The 14,981-nt window shown below is 44.3% G+C and overlaps 1 protein-coding gene across 2 annotated transcripts in view; it reads left to right on the top strand.

Annotated features, from left to right (window-relative positions):
* Prag1 (PEAK1 related, kinase-activating pseudokinase 1) overlaps positions 1-14,981 on the top strand; it is a 55,634-nt gene that overhangs the window by 24,455 nt on the left and 16,198 nt on the right. For both annotated transcript variants that reach the window (XM_075986532.1, XM_075986534.1), the window contains exon 4: positions 12,816-12,973. In XM_075986532.1, coding sequence (XP_075842647.1) covers positions 12,816-12,973 — 158 coding nt within the window. The remainder of the gene's footprint in view (positions 1-12,815; positions 12,974-14,981) is intronic.

Genomic DNA, 14,981 nt, shown 5'->3' on the forward strand with positions numbered 1-14,981 from the left:
GAGAGTCTAAGAACATCAGGAGTTGTGTGTCAAAGAAACTAGGGCAAAGATTAAATAGACATTTAACATTACCACAGTTTCTTTTGAATTAATTATGGCTTTGTTTCAATTTTTATTTTATTTAAAAGATGTATTCTTACTTTTAAATGGTTTGCACTAAATGCAATATTGAGCCCAAAGGGCCTTTTAAGGCTGTAAAATCTGATCAGAGTGGAGAGGCATTGGTTGTACATGCAAATGAATAAGCGAGCATGGTGGGAACCAGAGAGGTCATCTGACCACAGAGGAAACTGGTTTTTCTATACTTATTCGTGCAAACAAACGAGTGGGGAAAGTACCACAGAGCAGTCTGTTCCTTTTAGTCTGTTCAGCTGGCACTGGGGACCTTGCAAAATAGCTCTTAGAACATCTTCACCAAACAACGCCAATAGGGCAAGTTTAGGCTCATCACAACCTGAAAGTCAGCTAGGAACACACCAGACCCTGTCTTTAAACAATAAATAAATAAAGAAGCCTGGGATGAATGCCTCGTGCCTTTCATCCCAGAAGCAAATGGAGAAGAAGGTGGATCTCTGAGTTCTAGGCCAGCCTGGTCTACAGAGACCTGTTTTAAGACAGCCAAGGCTACACAGAGAAACCCTGTCTCAAAAAAACAAAGCAAACAAACAAGAAAAAATTTTTAAACAATCAACAAAGACAGTAATAATAATAATAATAAATTCTTGTTAGGTTTGTTACCAGCCTAATCCCATATTCTCCAAAAAGACTATACAATGTATTGAAATGTAAGTTATTTTGAGACCATTGTATTTTGTAGATAACAGTTTCATTCAAACAAAAGTTGCTCAGCATTCCTGCCCCGTTCATGTTTTGCTAAGCAAGGGTAATTCTTTCTTAAGGAAAGCATGCTTCTCCCGGATGTTGGGGAGATATTAAAACAGAGGCAGAAAAACTGAGTCAAGAAGTGCTTCCTAATCACTCTGTTCCAGCGTGCCCTGCCAACGGCACAGCTCTGCAACCATGCCTGTATTAAATATTTGAGACTTTTTGATTCCTTTTTAGTCTAAAAGTAGATTCAATAATCTACCCTTTTATCCTATCATATTTAATAATATATCCCCCCTTTTCACTTCAGAAAGAGATCCCTAAATCTAATCTTCTTCGTTTAGTTATTTTCCCTGACCATGAACAACAACTTGCAACCAACTCCTAAACAGTGGTAAACATCCAAAATACATTGAACAACTAAAACACATCCACCCCAAAACATCCAGTGTGGACATTGTGTTCTCTAGACTGCTTCCTGTTTCCTGGGGGTGATGGCATCTTTAGGTAATCCTGAGAAAATTGGGATAATGGCCAAATACTAGAAGAGCTGGTTGTATTATTTTTGTTGTTGTTGTTGTTTGGTGTAGGAGGTCTTTCAGTATTTGTGTTGCTTTCATTGGTTCATCAATAAAGAAACTGCTTGGCCTGATAGGGCAGAACTTAGACAGGCGGAGAAGACAGAACTGTATTCTGGAAGGAAGAAAGCAGCAGATCGAGCCAGGCCCCCATGAAGCTGCCAAGTCAGACATGCTGAATCTTTCCTGGTAAGCCACAACCTTGTGGTGACATACAGATTATTAGAAATGGGTTGAATCAAGATGTGAGAGTTAGCCAATAAGAGGCTAGAAGTTATGGGCCAAGCAGTAATTTAATTAATACAATTTCTGTGTGGTTATTTCTGGGATTAAACTAGCTCCGACGACCAAAGGGCCCGCTCCCTCCACAACGGTTGTTTAGTCTCTATGTAATAGGAAAGTATAGGGCTTATCTGAAGCATGGGCTAGATAGTCTGTGGGGCAGGACCATCTCAGCTAGCAGCTTTGAAGTTGTTCTAGATGCAGAACTTTGAGGAAACTGCAACAGAGGCATTCTGAGAGGCTACTTGTCTTCATTGGTGTCTGGTTCTTTTGTTCTGAAAATGCATAAACTTTTAAAGGTAGCATTTATCTGCATTAACATAAGTATGGAATATACAGTGTACACAAGTCGGCTAAAGATTTTTGTTGTTGTTGTTGTTGTGAGTTTGAGCAGATAAAGGGCATCTGTTAATTTTATAAATCATTTTGGATTGTATAACCAAATCATAAATTTCCATCCATGTCATGAAAAGATGGTAGGTAATAGTAAGTCATGAGGACTCTGTCAAGTCTAGTTTCAGAGCTGTTCCCATGCAGAAGGATCAGCATACACATCTCCTGTTTGGTAGTTTTTTCTAACTTCCTCTCTCATGTCTGCTGCCAAGATTCTCAGATAGTCTCTACTGGTCAAATCTGATCTCTATTAACTTTGAAGGAATCTAAAATTGTTTGTTTCCTAGGGAAGTCAAGGCATAATCTCTCCTCCAGGGCAACACATGCTTCGACTTCCATTTTGAAGCCAAGACATCTCTAAAGTATCTAGGCTGGTTTAATTCAGCAGTCCCTTCCCTAATCCAGTGTCTCTCAGCAGCTGTTGGTCACTTACCAGCACTCAAAAAGTTCAAAGTCAACAAATCAGCCTACATGATCCAGACTCTCTGTGCATTTCCCGTGTTTATGTGGCTTTTAAAAAAAAATTGTTTTACTCTGTCTTTTAAGACTTCACTCTATTATTTTATTCTGGTGGGTATGAGTGGGAACCATGTTTACTACCCCAGTCCTGGGAAGTTGCTGAGTCTGGTTTGCAGAGTCCCCATGAACAGCAGCCAACTCTTGTGAGTGTAACTGCTGTGTGTGGAGCCTGCTGGCACCTCTTCTCTGTCCTTGTGGCTGTGCCACGTGTAAGAGTGTCAAATGTAGTTGGCTATTTCTTTGTGCCACCAGCTCACAAGTAATGACATGGAGACCTATTAATTATGAAAATTCAGCCTATAGCTTAGGCTTGTTCTTAAGCAGTTTTGATAACTTAAATCAACCCGTTTCTATTCATCTATGTTCTATTCCTTTATGTCTCTTCCATCTTGTACCTCCTATGTCCTCTCCAGGTCTCCTAGCTTCCCTGACACACCTAGATTCCTCCTCCTCTTCCTTTTTCTCCCTGGAAATCCTACCCATCCCTCCCGCCTTAGTGTAATAAAAAGCTGAATGACCAATAGCTAGTTAGGAGTTACAAATATTCCACAACATTTGTATATGTGTTGGGGAGGGGGGGAAAGTGTGTGTGTATGTGTGTGTAGGAGTGTTTGTATTGTGTGTGTGTATGTATGTATGTAGGAAGAATGTGTATATGTGTATGTGTGCAGGAAGCCAGGGGTTAATACTAGGAGTCTTCTTCCACTCTCCACTTGATTATTATTGTTGTTGTTGTTGTTGTTGTTATTATATTTTGAGACAGTTTATCCCTGAACCTTGAACTTACTATATTTGGTACTTTTCTGCTGCCATGTTAAAACACCATGACCAAGGCAACTTATAGGAAAACAAAAAAGAGTTAAAAAAGAAAAGTTTCTTTTAGCTTATGTTTCCAGAGGGTTAGAGTCTATCACAGCAGGGGTGGAAGCAGGGGCAGCAGGCTTGGTGGCAGGAGCAGGCTGTCAGGGGCTCTCATTGTGAACCACAAGCATGTAGCGGAGAAAGCTAACTGGAAAGAGTTTGAGTCTTTAAACTCTCAAAGCCTGCTTCCGGTGACGTACTTCTTCAAACCAGCCCACACCTTCTAAACCTTCCCCAACATCTTTGCCGCCCGAGGATCAAGTGTTTAAAAGGATGAGCAGGTCAGGGGACATTTTGAGTTCAAACCACTTTATCCCTTCAGCTAGATCACCGGTTCTCAACTGAGTCCCATATCAGATATTTACATTACAGTTCATAACAGTAGCAAAATTACAGTTATGAAGTAACAGTAAGACAAGTTTATGGTTGAGGGTGACCACAATGTGAGGAGCTATATATTAAAGGGTCACAGTGTTAGGAAGGTTGAGGACCACTGGTCTAGATGCCTTCAGCTCTGGGATCCACTTTCCACCCACTGCCCAGCACCGTGGTTGCAGATATGTTCCAGCCTACCCAGTTCTTCGCTCCTAGTGGGTTTTTTAATGTGTATGTAGATACTAGTGGAGAATATTTCAAAATGAGATTATCAAAGAAAGTGTGTGATTTGTTTTTCTGTCACAAACAAGTGACAAAAATGTGGCAAAGAAGATAAAGGAGCCCTGTAGGCACTCTGTGTCGGATCCTACGTTCAGCTGTCGCGAAGATAGCATCGATCCATAAAAAGGAGTTTGAGCCAGGATTGCAAGACTTTCTGAAGACGTGGCTTGCATTCTCCCTAAAAGAGCTTAAGTATTTCCCTACCCATTTGCAGGTTTGAAGCCCAGGGATTGTGTCAGTTCCTCTCACCATTACATCCTCTAGCCCCTAACACAATGTTCAGCACAGAGCAGACAATGTGTATGTAGTGTCGGGGATCCTAGGACAGCTACTGCAGCTAGACAGCAAGGAGGACAGGTTGCAAGGAATACGGACGTGTGGGGGGAAAATTCAAAGAGGGGTGTTTGCCCTAGTCATCAAGCCAATATGAATCTCTTAATGAACTTTCAGAGAGAGGCTCGGTACTAGAAAGTAAGGAGAGAAAAGTAATGTATTTTTAGAGCCGGCCCGAATGAGACAATTGGTGATTAAAGGCGCGAGTCAGAGGCATTGCCGTCCCTGCTTTCCTGTGCTCCTGCAGGAAGTGCATTTTATAGAAAAGGCAGAGAGGAACTGAGGGAGGCACAGAGCCCGGAGCTGGGGACCCACTGCTGTGTAAGGAAGCACGCTGGACCGCCTCTGGAGCTGGCCCTTCACCTCGGTTTGCTCCATGCAGCCCCGAAATCACTGGCTGGCCAGTCAAGGGGCTCAAGAGGCCACCGTGATGAGGACGGCCCCTCGAGCAGGAGGCTAGGATGGTAAGAGCTGTTTGTTGTTCCTAGGGGCTGATTGTTTGAATCTGAAAGCAGTGCTTGACCTCAGCTTAGTGATCTCGAAAGGTGTGTAGAAGTGTTCAGTGGGTTTCCACTTCTGGAGCGTGAATGTTAGTTCTGAAGTTTTTACGTTCGGTCGTCTCCACGTTACCACTAAACTTATTATTAGATGTGATGGGTTCCGACACTTGGTGGTGTGTTTATCAAAATTGAAAGAGTTCGCTTCAAACTCCGATGCAGGTGTTTTTGTATTTTCGGATCTTTAGCTGCAGAGGCAGGAAGCTCTTCTGTAAGTGTCTCGGAGCTGAACTAAATCCAGCCGAGAGAATGACAGTGTGCTTCCGTCACACTGTTAACAGCGCCGTCACCAGCCGGTTCCCGCAGCTGTGTATAACGGGAGACGTGGCCTCAAGCTGCACACGGGCACATGGCCTCCATGAAGCATGCAGCCATTTGGAAAGCTCTCATTCTGGAGGTTCTGGGGGGGTATTTTTAGATGAGGCTTCTTCCTATGAATGAGGAAGTCTGGCAGATGGCACTTCCTCTGATCCTCCCCTCCACCCCACCCCCTAGCCTTCTTCCAGTGTAGCATAGAGACCACTCTTGCGAAACTTCACTCTCTCAGGACAATGGAGGGAAAAGCCATTCTAAAAGCACCTGGTAGCAGCTGCCGAGCGAGGTGTGGAAAGACGCTGTGTCACCGAGTTGTGTGTTGCACACAGATCTCCTGTGACCCTGCACACAATCAACAGTGGGCGACAGGAAAGGAAGTCTAAGCAAGAATAGGTCGTATGTCACAGGACGGAGCAGACATCATGGGATCTGTTTACCCACCGAAGAGAAAATGCCAAATGTATGGGGGTTTTGTCCATTGAAATTACTTCCTTAAGGCATAAGATGTCAGATTTCATTTTATAGAAGGTTTGCACCGGCTCCGTGAAAAACAAAACAAATTGACTTGTTGTTATAAGTATAGCCTTGTGATACATCGTTAGATTTCTCCTGTTGTCACTTGGCCTTACATCTGACAGAGCACTCCACTGAGGCTCAGAGGCCGCCTTTGGGACTCTAAGCCCTTCTCAGAGAGTCTTAAGAAGTCTGTTGCACACACAGACTGGAGAATCAAAACCACCTTGATTATAAGTCTGGGCTTTGATGGCAAGCTTGCCTTTCATTTTAAAATTTGATGTGGTTTTGGCTTGTTCCCTGATTAAAGTGGCAATCCTCAAAGAGGGCAGATGGCCCAGGTTTCCACGGTGGAAGTTGTGGATGCTGTTCCGTGAGAGTCTTCGCTTTGGGATTCGGCTGCTGGTTTTATGATTGGCAGCAGTGAGGATGAAGCTCAGAGCCTCGTGCACATAGGCAAGTGCTTTACCTGTGCATTCCTGACCCTTCCTAACATCTTACTGGCCGGTTGTGGTGGCGCACGCCAGTAGGATTTGCTGAAGGAGGCAGAGGCAGGAGGATCACGAGTTCGAGGCCAGCCTAACATTTTACTGTTTTTTTTTTAATGGATCCCCACCCCACCCCAGTGTATATCAGAAAGTATGTCCTTATGTATATCCAAGCACTCCCAAGGCTTCCTGAATTATTTATGGGAATCTAACTGCATGAGATGAGATTTACCAGTAGGAAGCAATATTCTGATCTTCAGAAGTCACGAATTCTGTTTGTACCTCAGATGTGAATACTACCCAGTCTCCGGTTGGGTACCTCTGTCCTTTCCGAAGTGTGCAGACACACATACACTGAGAGTTTATCCCAAAACCACAGACAAGAAAAGATGTGCTCTGTGTCCACTGGGTGAGACTCTACAGAGATGGCTTCCCCATCATATGGCACAGATTCACAAGGACTAAAATCTGAGGAACACCACTTTCCATCCACAGACTCCCTTGAGGGGAACCAACAATCTCTGAGCCTGCGGTTTCCTCAGTGAGTTGGATGGATGATGCTTCTCCAGGTCATACCAGGTCCTTGCCTTCCATTCAGACTCCAGTGGGTCCTGTCCCCCATACACACCCAAAGGAAGCATGCAGTGAAATTCAAGTAGCAATTTAACTGATAGTCAGGTTCTTCCCCTAGGATTTTTCAAATAGTAACTGTTTTTCGTTTGTTTTGTTTACTTGTGTGGTGTTGGGAGTGCATGAAGCACACACTACACCACTGACCTGCTCCCTCCATCCTAGGTTTATTTTAGTAAAACTTGACTAAACTCTACCATGGAAGAGTCCTCCCCATCCAGTTCCCACTTCAACTCTTCCCACCGAGCACAGTTACTGCCTTAAAGCCGACAAACATCATTTCCATTTTATTAGATGGTTTAAAGAATAAGCCCATCGTTAAATGTTTTGAAAGTCTGCTGATGGTATCACACTGCACTTGCGCCTTTGTCCAAACTGCTCTCCATCTCTTAGCATTGTGAGAATTGTATATGTTTGCACATAATCCTGTTCACTTGTTTTTGACAGCCGTATTTTATTCCACTAGAAGACTGGACCACAGTTTTCTGTTCCTTTCCTGATGGAGAGTTCTGTCTGTCCTCAACATTCTTGTACATAAATGAGAGTGTCTCTAAGTGTTCACTCAGTAGCACGGTAGCTCCTAGCTTAAAGCGTAGTTAGCGCTTTCACTGGGTTATAAATACATGGAGGATTTTGAATACTTAGAATGGAAAAAGAACTTAAAGTGACTCATTAACTTTCTCTTTTTGTATTTGCTGGGTATGGTGGTTGCATACTTGTAATTTCAACACTTGGGAGGCTGAGGTAGGAGGATTGCCAAGAGTTTGATGCCAGTGTGGGCCGTATAGCAAGTGCCAGGGCAGCCCAAGCTATTATATAGGAACCTTGTCAAAAGAAAAAGAAAAAAAAAATTGATTACCTGTTGAAATGACAGTCCTGAAATCAGTCACACTGATCTTTCATATTTTTAAATGTGACTACTTGAAAATTTTAAGTCACATGTATAATTCGCATTGTATTTCTTCTGGAGAAGGCTCCTCTAGAACAGGAGTTGGTGACTTGCATATCTACAGCCTCCTGGAAAGAAAGTTTTATTAGAAAGCATCCCCACTCGTCTTCAGTGGCTGAGGCCGTTTTCCTGCCATGTCAGATGCCAGCAGAGTTGAGCAGTTCCCGTCCCTATGGTCCTCGAGCCTCTAGCACTCACTGCATGGCTGTCCAAGGAAAACTGTTGATCTGAATTCTAGAGTAGCTTTTGTAAAAGATAAGGACCGCATAGGGACCATTTAGTATTTTATCCAACACACATAAACATGCACCTGAAACAAAAGTTTTACAAAACAGATTTTCACAAAAGTTCCCTGTAGATATTTTCTGGTTATTTCTGCTTAGTTGAAATGAACTATTAGTAATAATTATTGTGACCACTAGAATGATTTAGTCACCGATTCTCTGCTAGCGATTTTAATAACTTCACTAAAGGTTATTCTTATGTAGACCTCAAAGTGGACAGGATTACATTGGATTAATTTTCAGGATTCATTAAACTGGTGGTGGCAGTGGCCGTGACGGTGGTGGTGTATGTCTGTATATATGTACATATGTATATATGTGTGTGTGTATGTCTGTATATCTATGGTCCCACTGTCTCCTACATCGTCAAACAATGCTTGTTGATTGCTAATCTTACTGAATGAAGTGAGAGTTTCTTTGGCTTACAAACTTTTTACTTAGTGAGGCTGACCATCTTTCTGTGCATTGGCTGACTTCTTGGGTCTTGTTTGATGAATTATTTGTTCATTTCTATTGTCTCAAAAAAAAAATTAAAACTTACTGAGTACATGTGTATGGGCCTGTGCCTGCCGTAGCGTGCATGTGGAAGTCACAGGACAGCTTTGGGGAGCCAGTTTTCTGCTTCTCCCTTGTGAGTTCCAGGAAAGCTTGGTTGCCCTCACCCCTACCCTCTGAGCCATCCTGCTGCCCTCTGCTACAAGGGAGTCATTGGCCATTTTCTTTAGGCCTTCTTTGGATATTCCGGAATCAACTTACGGCGTATGGGGGGAGGGCAGATTTGTAGCTTGTTCACCCCAAGGCTCGGCTTTTCACTTTCTGTACAGCGCCTTCCATCACCCAGAAGTTTGAAATTTCAAAGCCCTGGAAATGATCTAGCCATTCATCTACATTTCTTTTTCTTTCTTTTCCTATTTAAATCATACTTTCTTACCTAAGGTCAGAAACGTTTTCCTTGATAGCTTCCGCTTATAGATTTAAAGAGACCCCGTTTTATCTTTAACCACCCAAAAAATCACGCTTAAGCACAGTGTGAGATACCGCTTTACCGTCTGTGCCCGTCACGGTTGTTCGACGTTTCAGACTGGCTTGCCCTCCTCCCGTCTCTCCAGGGCGGTGTGTCACACACGGCGAGTTCTGACACCTGTGAGACTCACGTCATATCTTGGTCCCGTGATCACCAGAGCGAACTCTTTACAGATGTCATTTACACTGCAAGGCCTCGGTGACTGGATAGGAAGTTCCAGTGACCTTTCAAGAATCGCTTAAGCCTTATAAAAATGACACCAGATAATTGAAAAAGAAGAAAAATGATTCGGTTCATTCTGTACTTCTGATTTAACCTTTACAAAAAAGACAAGAAAAAAGAGAAATTGTGGGCTGGCCTCTAAATGAATATAAATATGAAACCCCTAAATTACATGTCAATAAAATTCAGCAATGGGTGATAAATTGTAAATGAAACGTGTCTGCCAGAGCCCACAACAAGCTCATGTTTCGTATTGAAGCATTCTTGGTCCCGATTTCTAATAAGCATCATTAGTCCTGCTTTGTATGGAAGCATCCTTTGTCCTGCTTTTTGTAGAAGCATCATTCTTGGTCCTGCTTTCGTAAGAAGATTGGCATCCAGTACTTAAGTGCTCCCTTTTCTTTCAAATTTGGCACACCTGCATGTGTGTGTGTTCACTCATAGGTGAATTTGTGAGTCTCTTAAATTTGTTTATTTATACACAAGTCTTCAAGTGTTTCCTTGGTGTGTGGAGTAGGCACAGTGCCAGCTCAGGAATCAGGGTGCTCTAGTTTCTGCCTTAGTGATTCTCTCTCTCCCTTTCTCCTTCTCTCTCTCCCCCACCTCTCTCTTTTGCTTTTGCGAGACAGGATCTCTCTGTGTAGTCCTGGCTGTCCTGGAACTTGCTTTGTGGACCAGGCTGGCCTTAAGGTCACAGAGATTCACCTGCCTCTGTCTCTCGAGTGCTGGGATTAAAGATGTGCACCACCACCGCCCTGCTCTCTCACTGTTTGTTAATATCTGTGCGTGTGTGTGCGTGTGTGTGCGTGTGTGTGTGTGTGTGTGTGTGTGTGTAGGTACAAGTGCCCACTTAGTCATGCAGAGGCCTGAGGAAGCCAGGTTTCTTCTTCTATTGTTTTCTGCCTTACTCCCCAAGACAGAGTGTTGTAAGGGGAAGGAACGCTTGTTGGTCCTGTCTGCCTGGCTAGCTTACACCCAAAATAACCACACAGAAACTGTATTAATTAAAACACTGCTTGGCCATTAGCTCTAACTTCTTATTGGCTAATTGTTAGTTTAACCCATCTTCATTAATCTGTGTATCACCACGTAACAGTGGCTTACTGGAGATGCTTACCTAACCAGCATCCATCTCTGGCAGAGGATCCATGGTTTCTCTGACTCTGCCCCTTCTTCCTCCCAGCATTCAGTTCTGTTTTCTCCTAACCTACCTAAGTTCCGCCCTATCTACTAGGCCAAGGCAGTTTCTTTATTCATTAACCAATGAAAGCAACACACAAACAGAAGGACTTCCTACACCAACAGAGTCTCTCACTAAAACAGAAGCTCCCACTTTCACTGGGCTATATAACCAGCAAGCTTGCAGGATCCCCCTTCTCTGCCTTCCACAGCGACACCTGCCTTGTATGGAGGTGATAAGAATTCAAACTCAAGTCCTCATCCTTGCAGATCAATTACTCTTATCCACTGAGCCATCTCCCTCGTCCCTGATTGTCTAGGTCTGGGGACTGGGCAAATCTAGAGAACACTTTGGAGTCAGCCTCTCTCCTTCATGGAGCTGTCCTTGTCAAAGCTTCATCTTGTGACTTCTGAGAAAACCATTTCTGTTCTCATCCCATCACAGTGACTAAATACTTGAGGAAATTAACTTGAAGGAGGAAAGTGACTTGGATCCATTGTTTCCGGGTCCGGGGCAAGGCAGTATGTTTTGATTGGTACCAGGAGGGGAGGCAGAGTGACTCTTCACTTCATGGCAGCCTGGGAACAGAAAGCTAGAAGGAGAAAGGTATAAAGCATACCTTTCAAGGACGTGTCCCCTATGGCCTGCTTCCTTCAGCCAGGCTTCATCTCCCAAGTACTCCATTGCCTTGCCGAACCCCATTAGGATCTGAATTTATATTAAATCCATCCATGATGTCAGAGATCCAAAGCCAACAGTCACCTCCCAAAGTCTCCACTTTCACACTCTGCTACACAAAGGGCCAAAGACTTCAAACAGACAAGCTTTAGCGGCTGCTTATGCTCTATAAACCATGATGTTGCTGCTGAAATATCTGATGAGGAAAATATATTATTAATGTTGCTGAAGCTTAAATAAAGACCATTACTCCCACAGCACGAAGACGTCATTGTTATTTTGCTGTTTTTGTTTTCTTTTATTTCTTGGTTAGTCTTGTCTTGTTTTCCAGATCTTGACATGGTTCTAAAATGTTAAGATCTACTCTTCCCATTACCATCATGGTAACAATATTTGAAGGCTTTAAAATAAATGTTAATACAGGTCTCGAGATTGGGAGCTACATGATTTCCAGTGAGCATTTGCTATGATCGCGCACAAGCTTTCTCTAAACTTTTCGAATAAAAGCAAGACAATCCCGCCACAAAAAAAGAAAAGGAAAAAAAATCTCTCAATGCCTGACTATAAGGTCATGGATATTAAGTAAGGCAGTTAGTGCTGCTGCCTAATCAATACCGCACTGAATGTTTCCTGCAGCAGATACTGCAGTGTGGTCCACCATAGTAAGACAGAGAGGCTGTCAAGGCGTATCCTCCATTCAGGCACATGGGGAAGAACTGGACAGATGGTGGGTCCTGTCTCACTTCACAGTGCAACTGTCAGGTGACAAGTAACTTGTCATGTGGCTCTTAGGGAAGGAAGGAGGGCTCAGTGACCTGAACACTCGACCTGGTGCTGCTTGTTTTGAGGCAAGGGCTTTGTTCCTACAGTTGGAATTTCCGTTTCTTATATTTTGGTAATGTTATCTAAGTCATAGAACAAACCGTCTCACAGGAAGCCAAAGGGCAGTTTGGGCTCAAGGGGTAGTTTGATTCCGCTTAAGCATTTCATGGGAAGTCTGGTTAAAATTTAAAGAAGCTTTTCCTTGGGTCCAAGGAGCAGACCACCGAAGCTGCGGCAGAAGAGCACAAAGGCTGCCCACGGTTTTAGGCCTAGTTGGCAATTCAGTCCAGGGCTTGCAAAAGCATCCAGTTTCTGTAACTCTCTATACACTCTCCGTGCATCACTCTGAAGTGGACTGGGTGCCGCTGTTCCCAGTTTTTCTCTTTAAAGCCACATTTCCCAGATATATTAGATGGCATTGATGGCAGACGGGATCAGATGGAAAGCCATCTCCTCCCAAGATGGGGCATTGGAGCTTGTCCGAATTCATTTACTCTTCTCCCAGACGGTCTCAGCAAACAGTATTCCTGTGCATAATATTTCATAAGAACCCCTGTTCCTGCTCCCCCTGGATTATTTTGTGTATAACTTCCTGGTGCTGGGCAGTTTTTGAGAGCATGGGAGACCTGTGACCCATCCGCAGGTCTCTCATTGGAAACCAGCTGAACCTCACGTCCTCACGCCCATTGTTTGTTCCCTCTCTAGGCACCTGTTAAAAATGAACAAGAGCAGCTCTGACTTGGAAAAAGTGAGCCAGAGTTCTGCAGAAAGCCTCAGCCCATCCTTCAGGGGGGCCCACGTCAGCTTCACCACGGGCTCCACGGACAGCCTCGCCTCTGACTCCAGGACCTGCAGCGATGGAGGTAACAAAGCAGTCCTCAACAGACGGGCTTCCGATCTGCAGAGTCTGCAAAGCAGACCCGAGTCAGTTGCCAGGATTTGAAAGGCTCAAGCAAGGCCTTTAGTCCTGGTGCTGCTTTGTGTTAGAAGTAGACCCTTCCCAGGGGCTGGGCAAGTTTGTCCTTTATGAACATGACAAGCTACCTCCTTGTGTCACCCTCCGCAGTTAGAAGTGCACCGGCTTGGTGACAGGGTAGAAGGAGGCTACATTCAAACATATGTTGAGGGTTGACCAGATGGCTCTCTCATGTAGTACTTGCAGGACAAACATAAAGGCTTGGGTTTCAATTCTGGTCACTAAGGAGGCAAAGATCAGAGGATCTCTGAGGCTTACTAGCTAGCTGGTGCAGCTGATGCAGCTAACACATGTGTGTGAACACAGACAGACACACAAACACACAAAACACACACACACACAAAGTATGTTGGAAGGCTTCTGATTCTCTGAGTAATGAGTCACAAGTTAGATATTTATATCCTTCCTGTCCACTGAGGACCCTGGAACATCAGATATCTTGGTGTCTCATTTACATGCCTACACATGTATGCATACACGTACACAGTAGATGTTTGCGCAAATGTTTACTAATTAAAACATGAAGGATTGCCCGCCCCTATTCCGTATTAACCGTTGAAGTATAATATGTGGATGTGTCCTGTTAGGCATGTTCCCGAAAAGGAGCTTGAGGTTTTCTTCCCTTGTGGATGTCATGGTGGTGTTTATGACCTTTCACCCCTTGGGCATGCCCTGTGTGCATCCTCTCCTGCTCTTCTCCTAGGCTGCCTTAGCATGTTAGGGTTACACCTCAGCTGGTGTGAAGTCCTCATTCTATGGAAGTACCTCTTCTTGGGGTAGAGAACCCCAAGGCACATTTCTGTCAGCAACTGTGTATTTTAACTTTTCTAATGAGAAAGTTCTGCTAGCTCTCACTCACAAATAGGAAATGTATTCGTCTGGATTTGGGGGAAATGTAGCAGAAGCAAGATTGTCTTTTTTTTTTTTCTGTAGCTGTTCGGGACTCATATCTCCTTCCTTTTCCCATCCCACTGTGCAAAATTTCAATGAGGCAGATTATCTCCTAAAGGCCTGGGTGTCTGAGCCCTGCTCCCATGCCAGCCAGTTCCCCTTCACTCTCTTGAGAACCCTGATGAGTTCTAACAGGGTTATCCACAATGCACCCCGCCGTCAGCCACCACAAGACTGGTCCATGAGGACTGGACTGAGGTGCTTCATCCTAACCCCTGATGTCTGTTCTCAGCGCTGGGAAAGATAAGATGGAAACATGCATGACACATGGGTGGATGGGCTTAGACGGGAAATCAGCTTGCTCCTGAACACTAGAGCTTCTAGAATGAAAACGGAGGGAGGGTTCTAGAAAGCCCCTTTTGTTGACAAGACGGGTATGGTTAGACAAGAGGATGTAGGAGAGGAGGAACAAGGATTTTCCAGGGTGCTAAACCGGTCAAGAGGAGCCAAAGGTGCAGGGGAGTGTTGCATCCTGGGAAAAGGAGAGCAACTTGATGTGCTATTCTGAGCATGCTGGGAAAGCAGAACAGCTTGATGTGCTATTCTGGGTGCAGGTAAGGGGAGCTGTGCTGCTGGGAGCTGGGTGCAGCGCATTCAGAAGCTGTGGAGAGTAGGGCCCAGAGAGCCACCTGCATCTTGTGAGGACAGGGGTGGCACCCAGTAAAGGCATTTTTCTCACGTTAATTTCTGAATAGCAGGAGTCAACATGAATGTATTCCCATAGCCATTGCTTTAGCACAAGTGAGATATTCAGTGTACAAGACCCTTCAAACGTAGGTTCCTCCCCAGCCAGGCATGCTGACCCTTCGCACACCGGCTTCTGCTCTTTCATATGGGTCTGGAGCAGGGCTGAGTTTTCAAGCTGACAAGAGAAACCCTTCGTTCTGCCTCTCACCTCAGCTCAGGTCCACTCGCTTTCAGATCCTTTTGTTTTGGTTGTTCGT

This window comes from Microtus pennsylvanicus, chromosome 9 (genome assembly GCF_037038515.1).
Source record: "Microtus pennsylvanicus isolate mMicPen1 chromosome 9, mMicPen1.hap1, whole genome shotgun sequence".
Taxonomy (NCBI): domain Eukaryota; kingdom Metazoa; phylum Chordata; class Mammalia; order Rodentia; family Cricetidae; genus Microtus; species Microtus pennsylvanicus.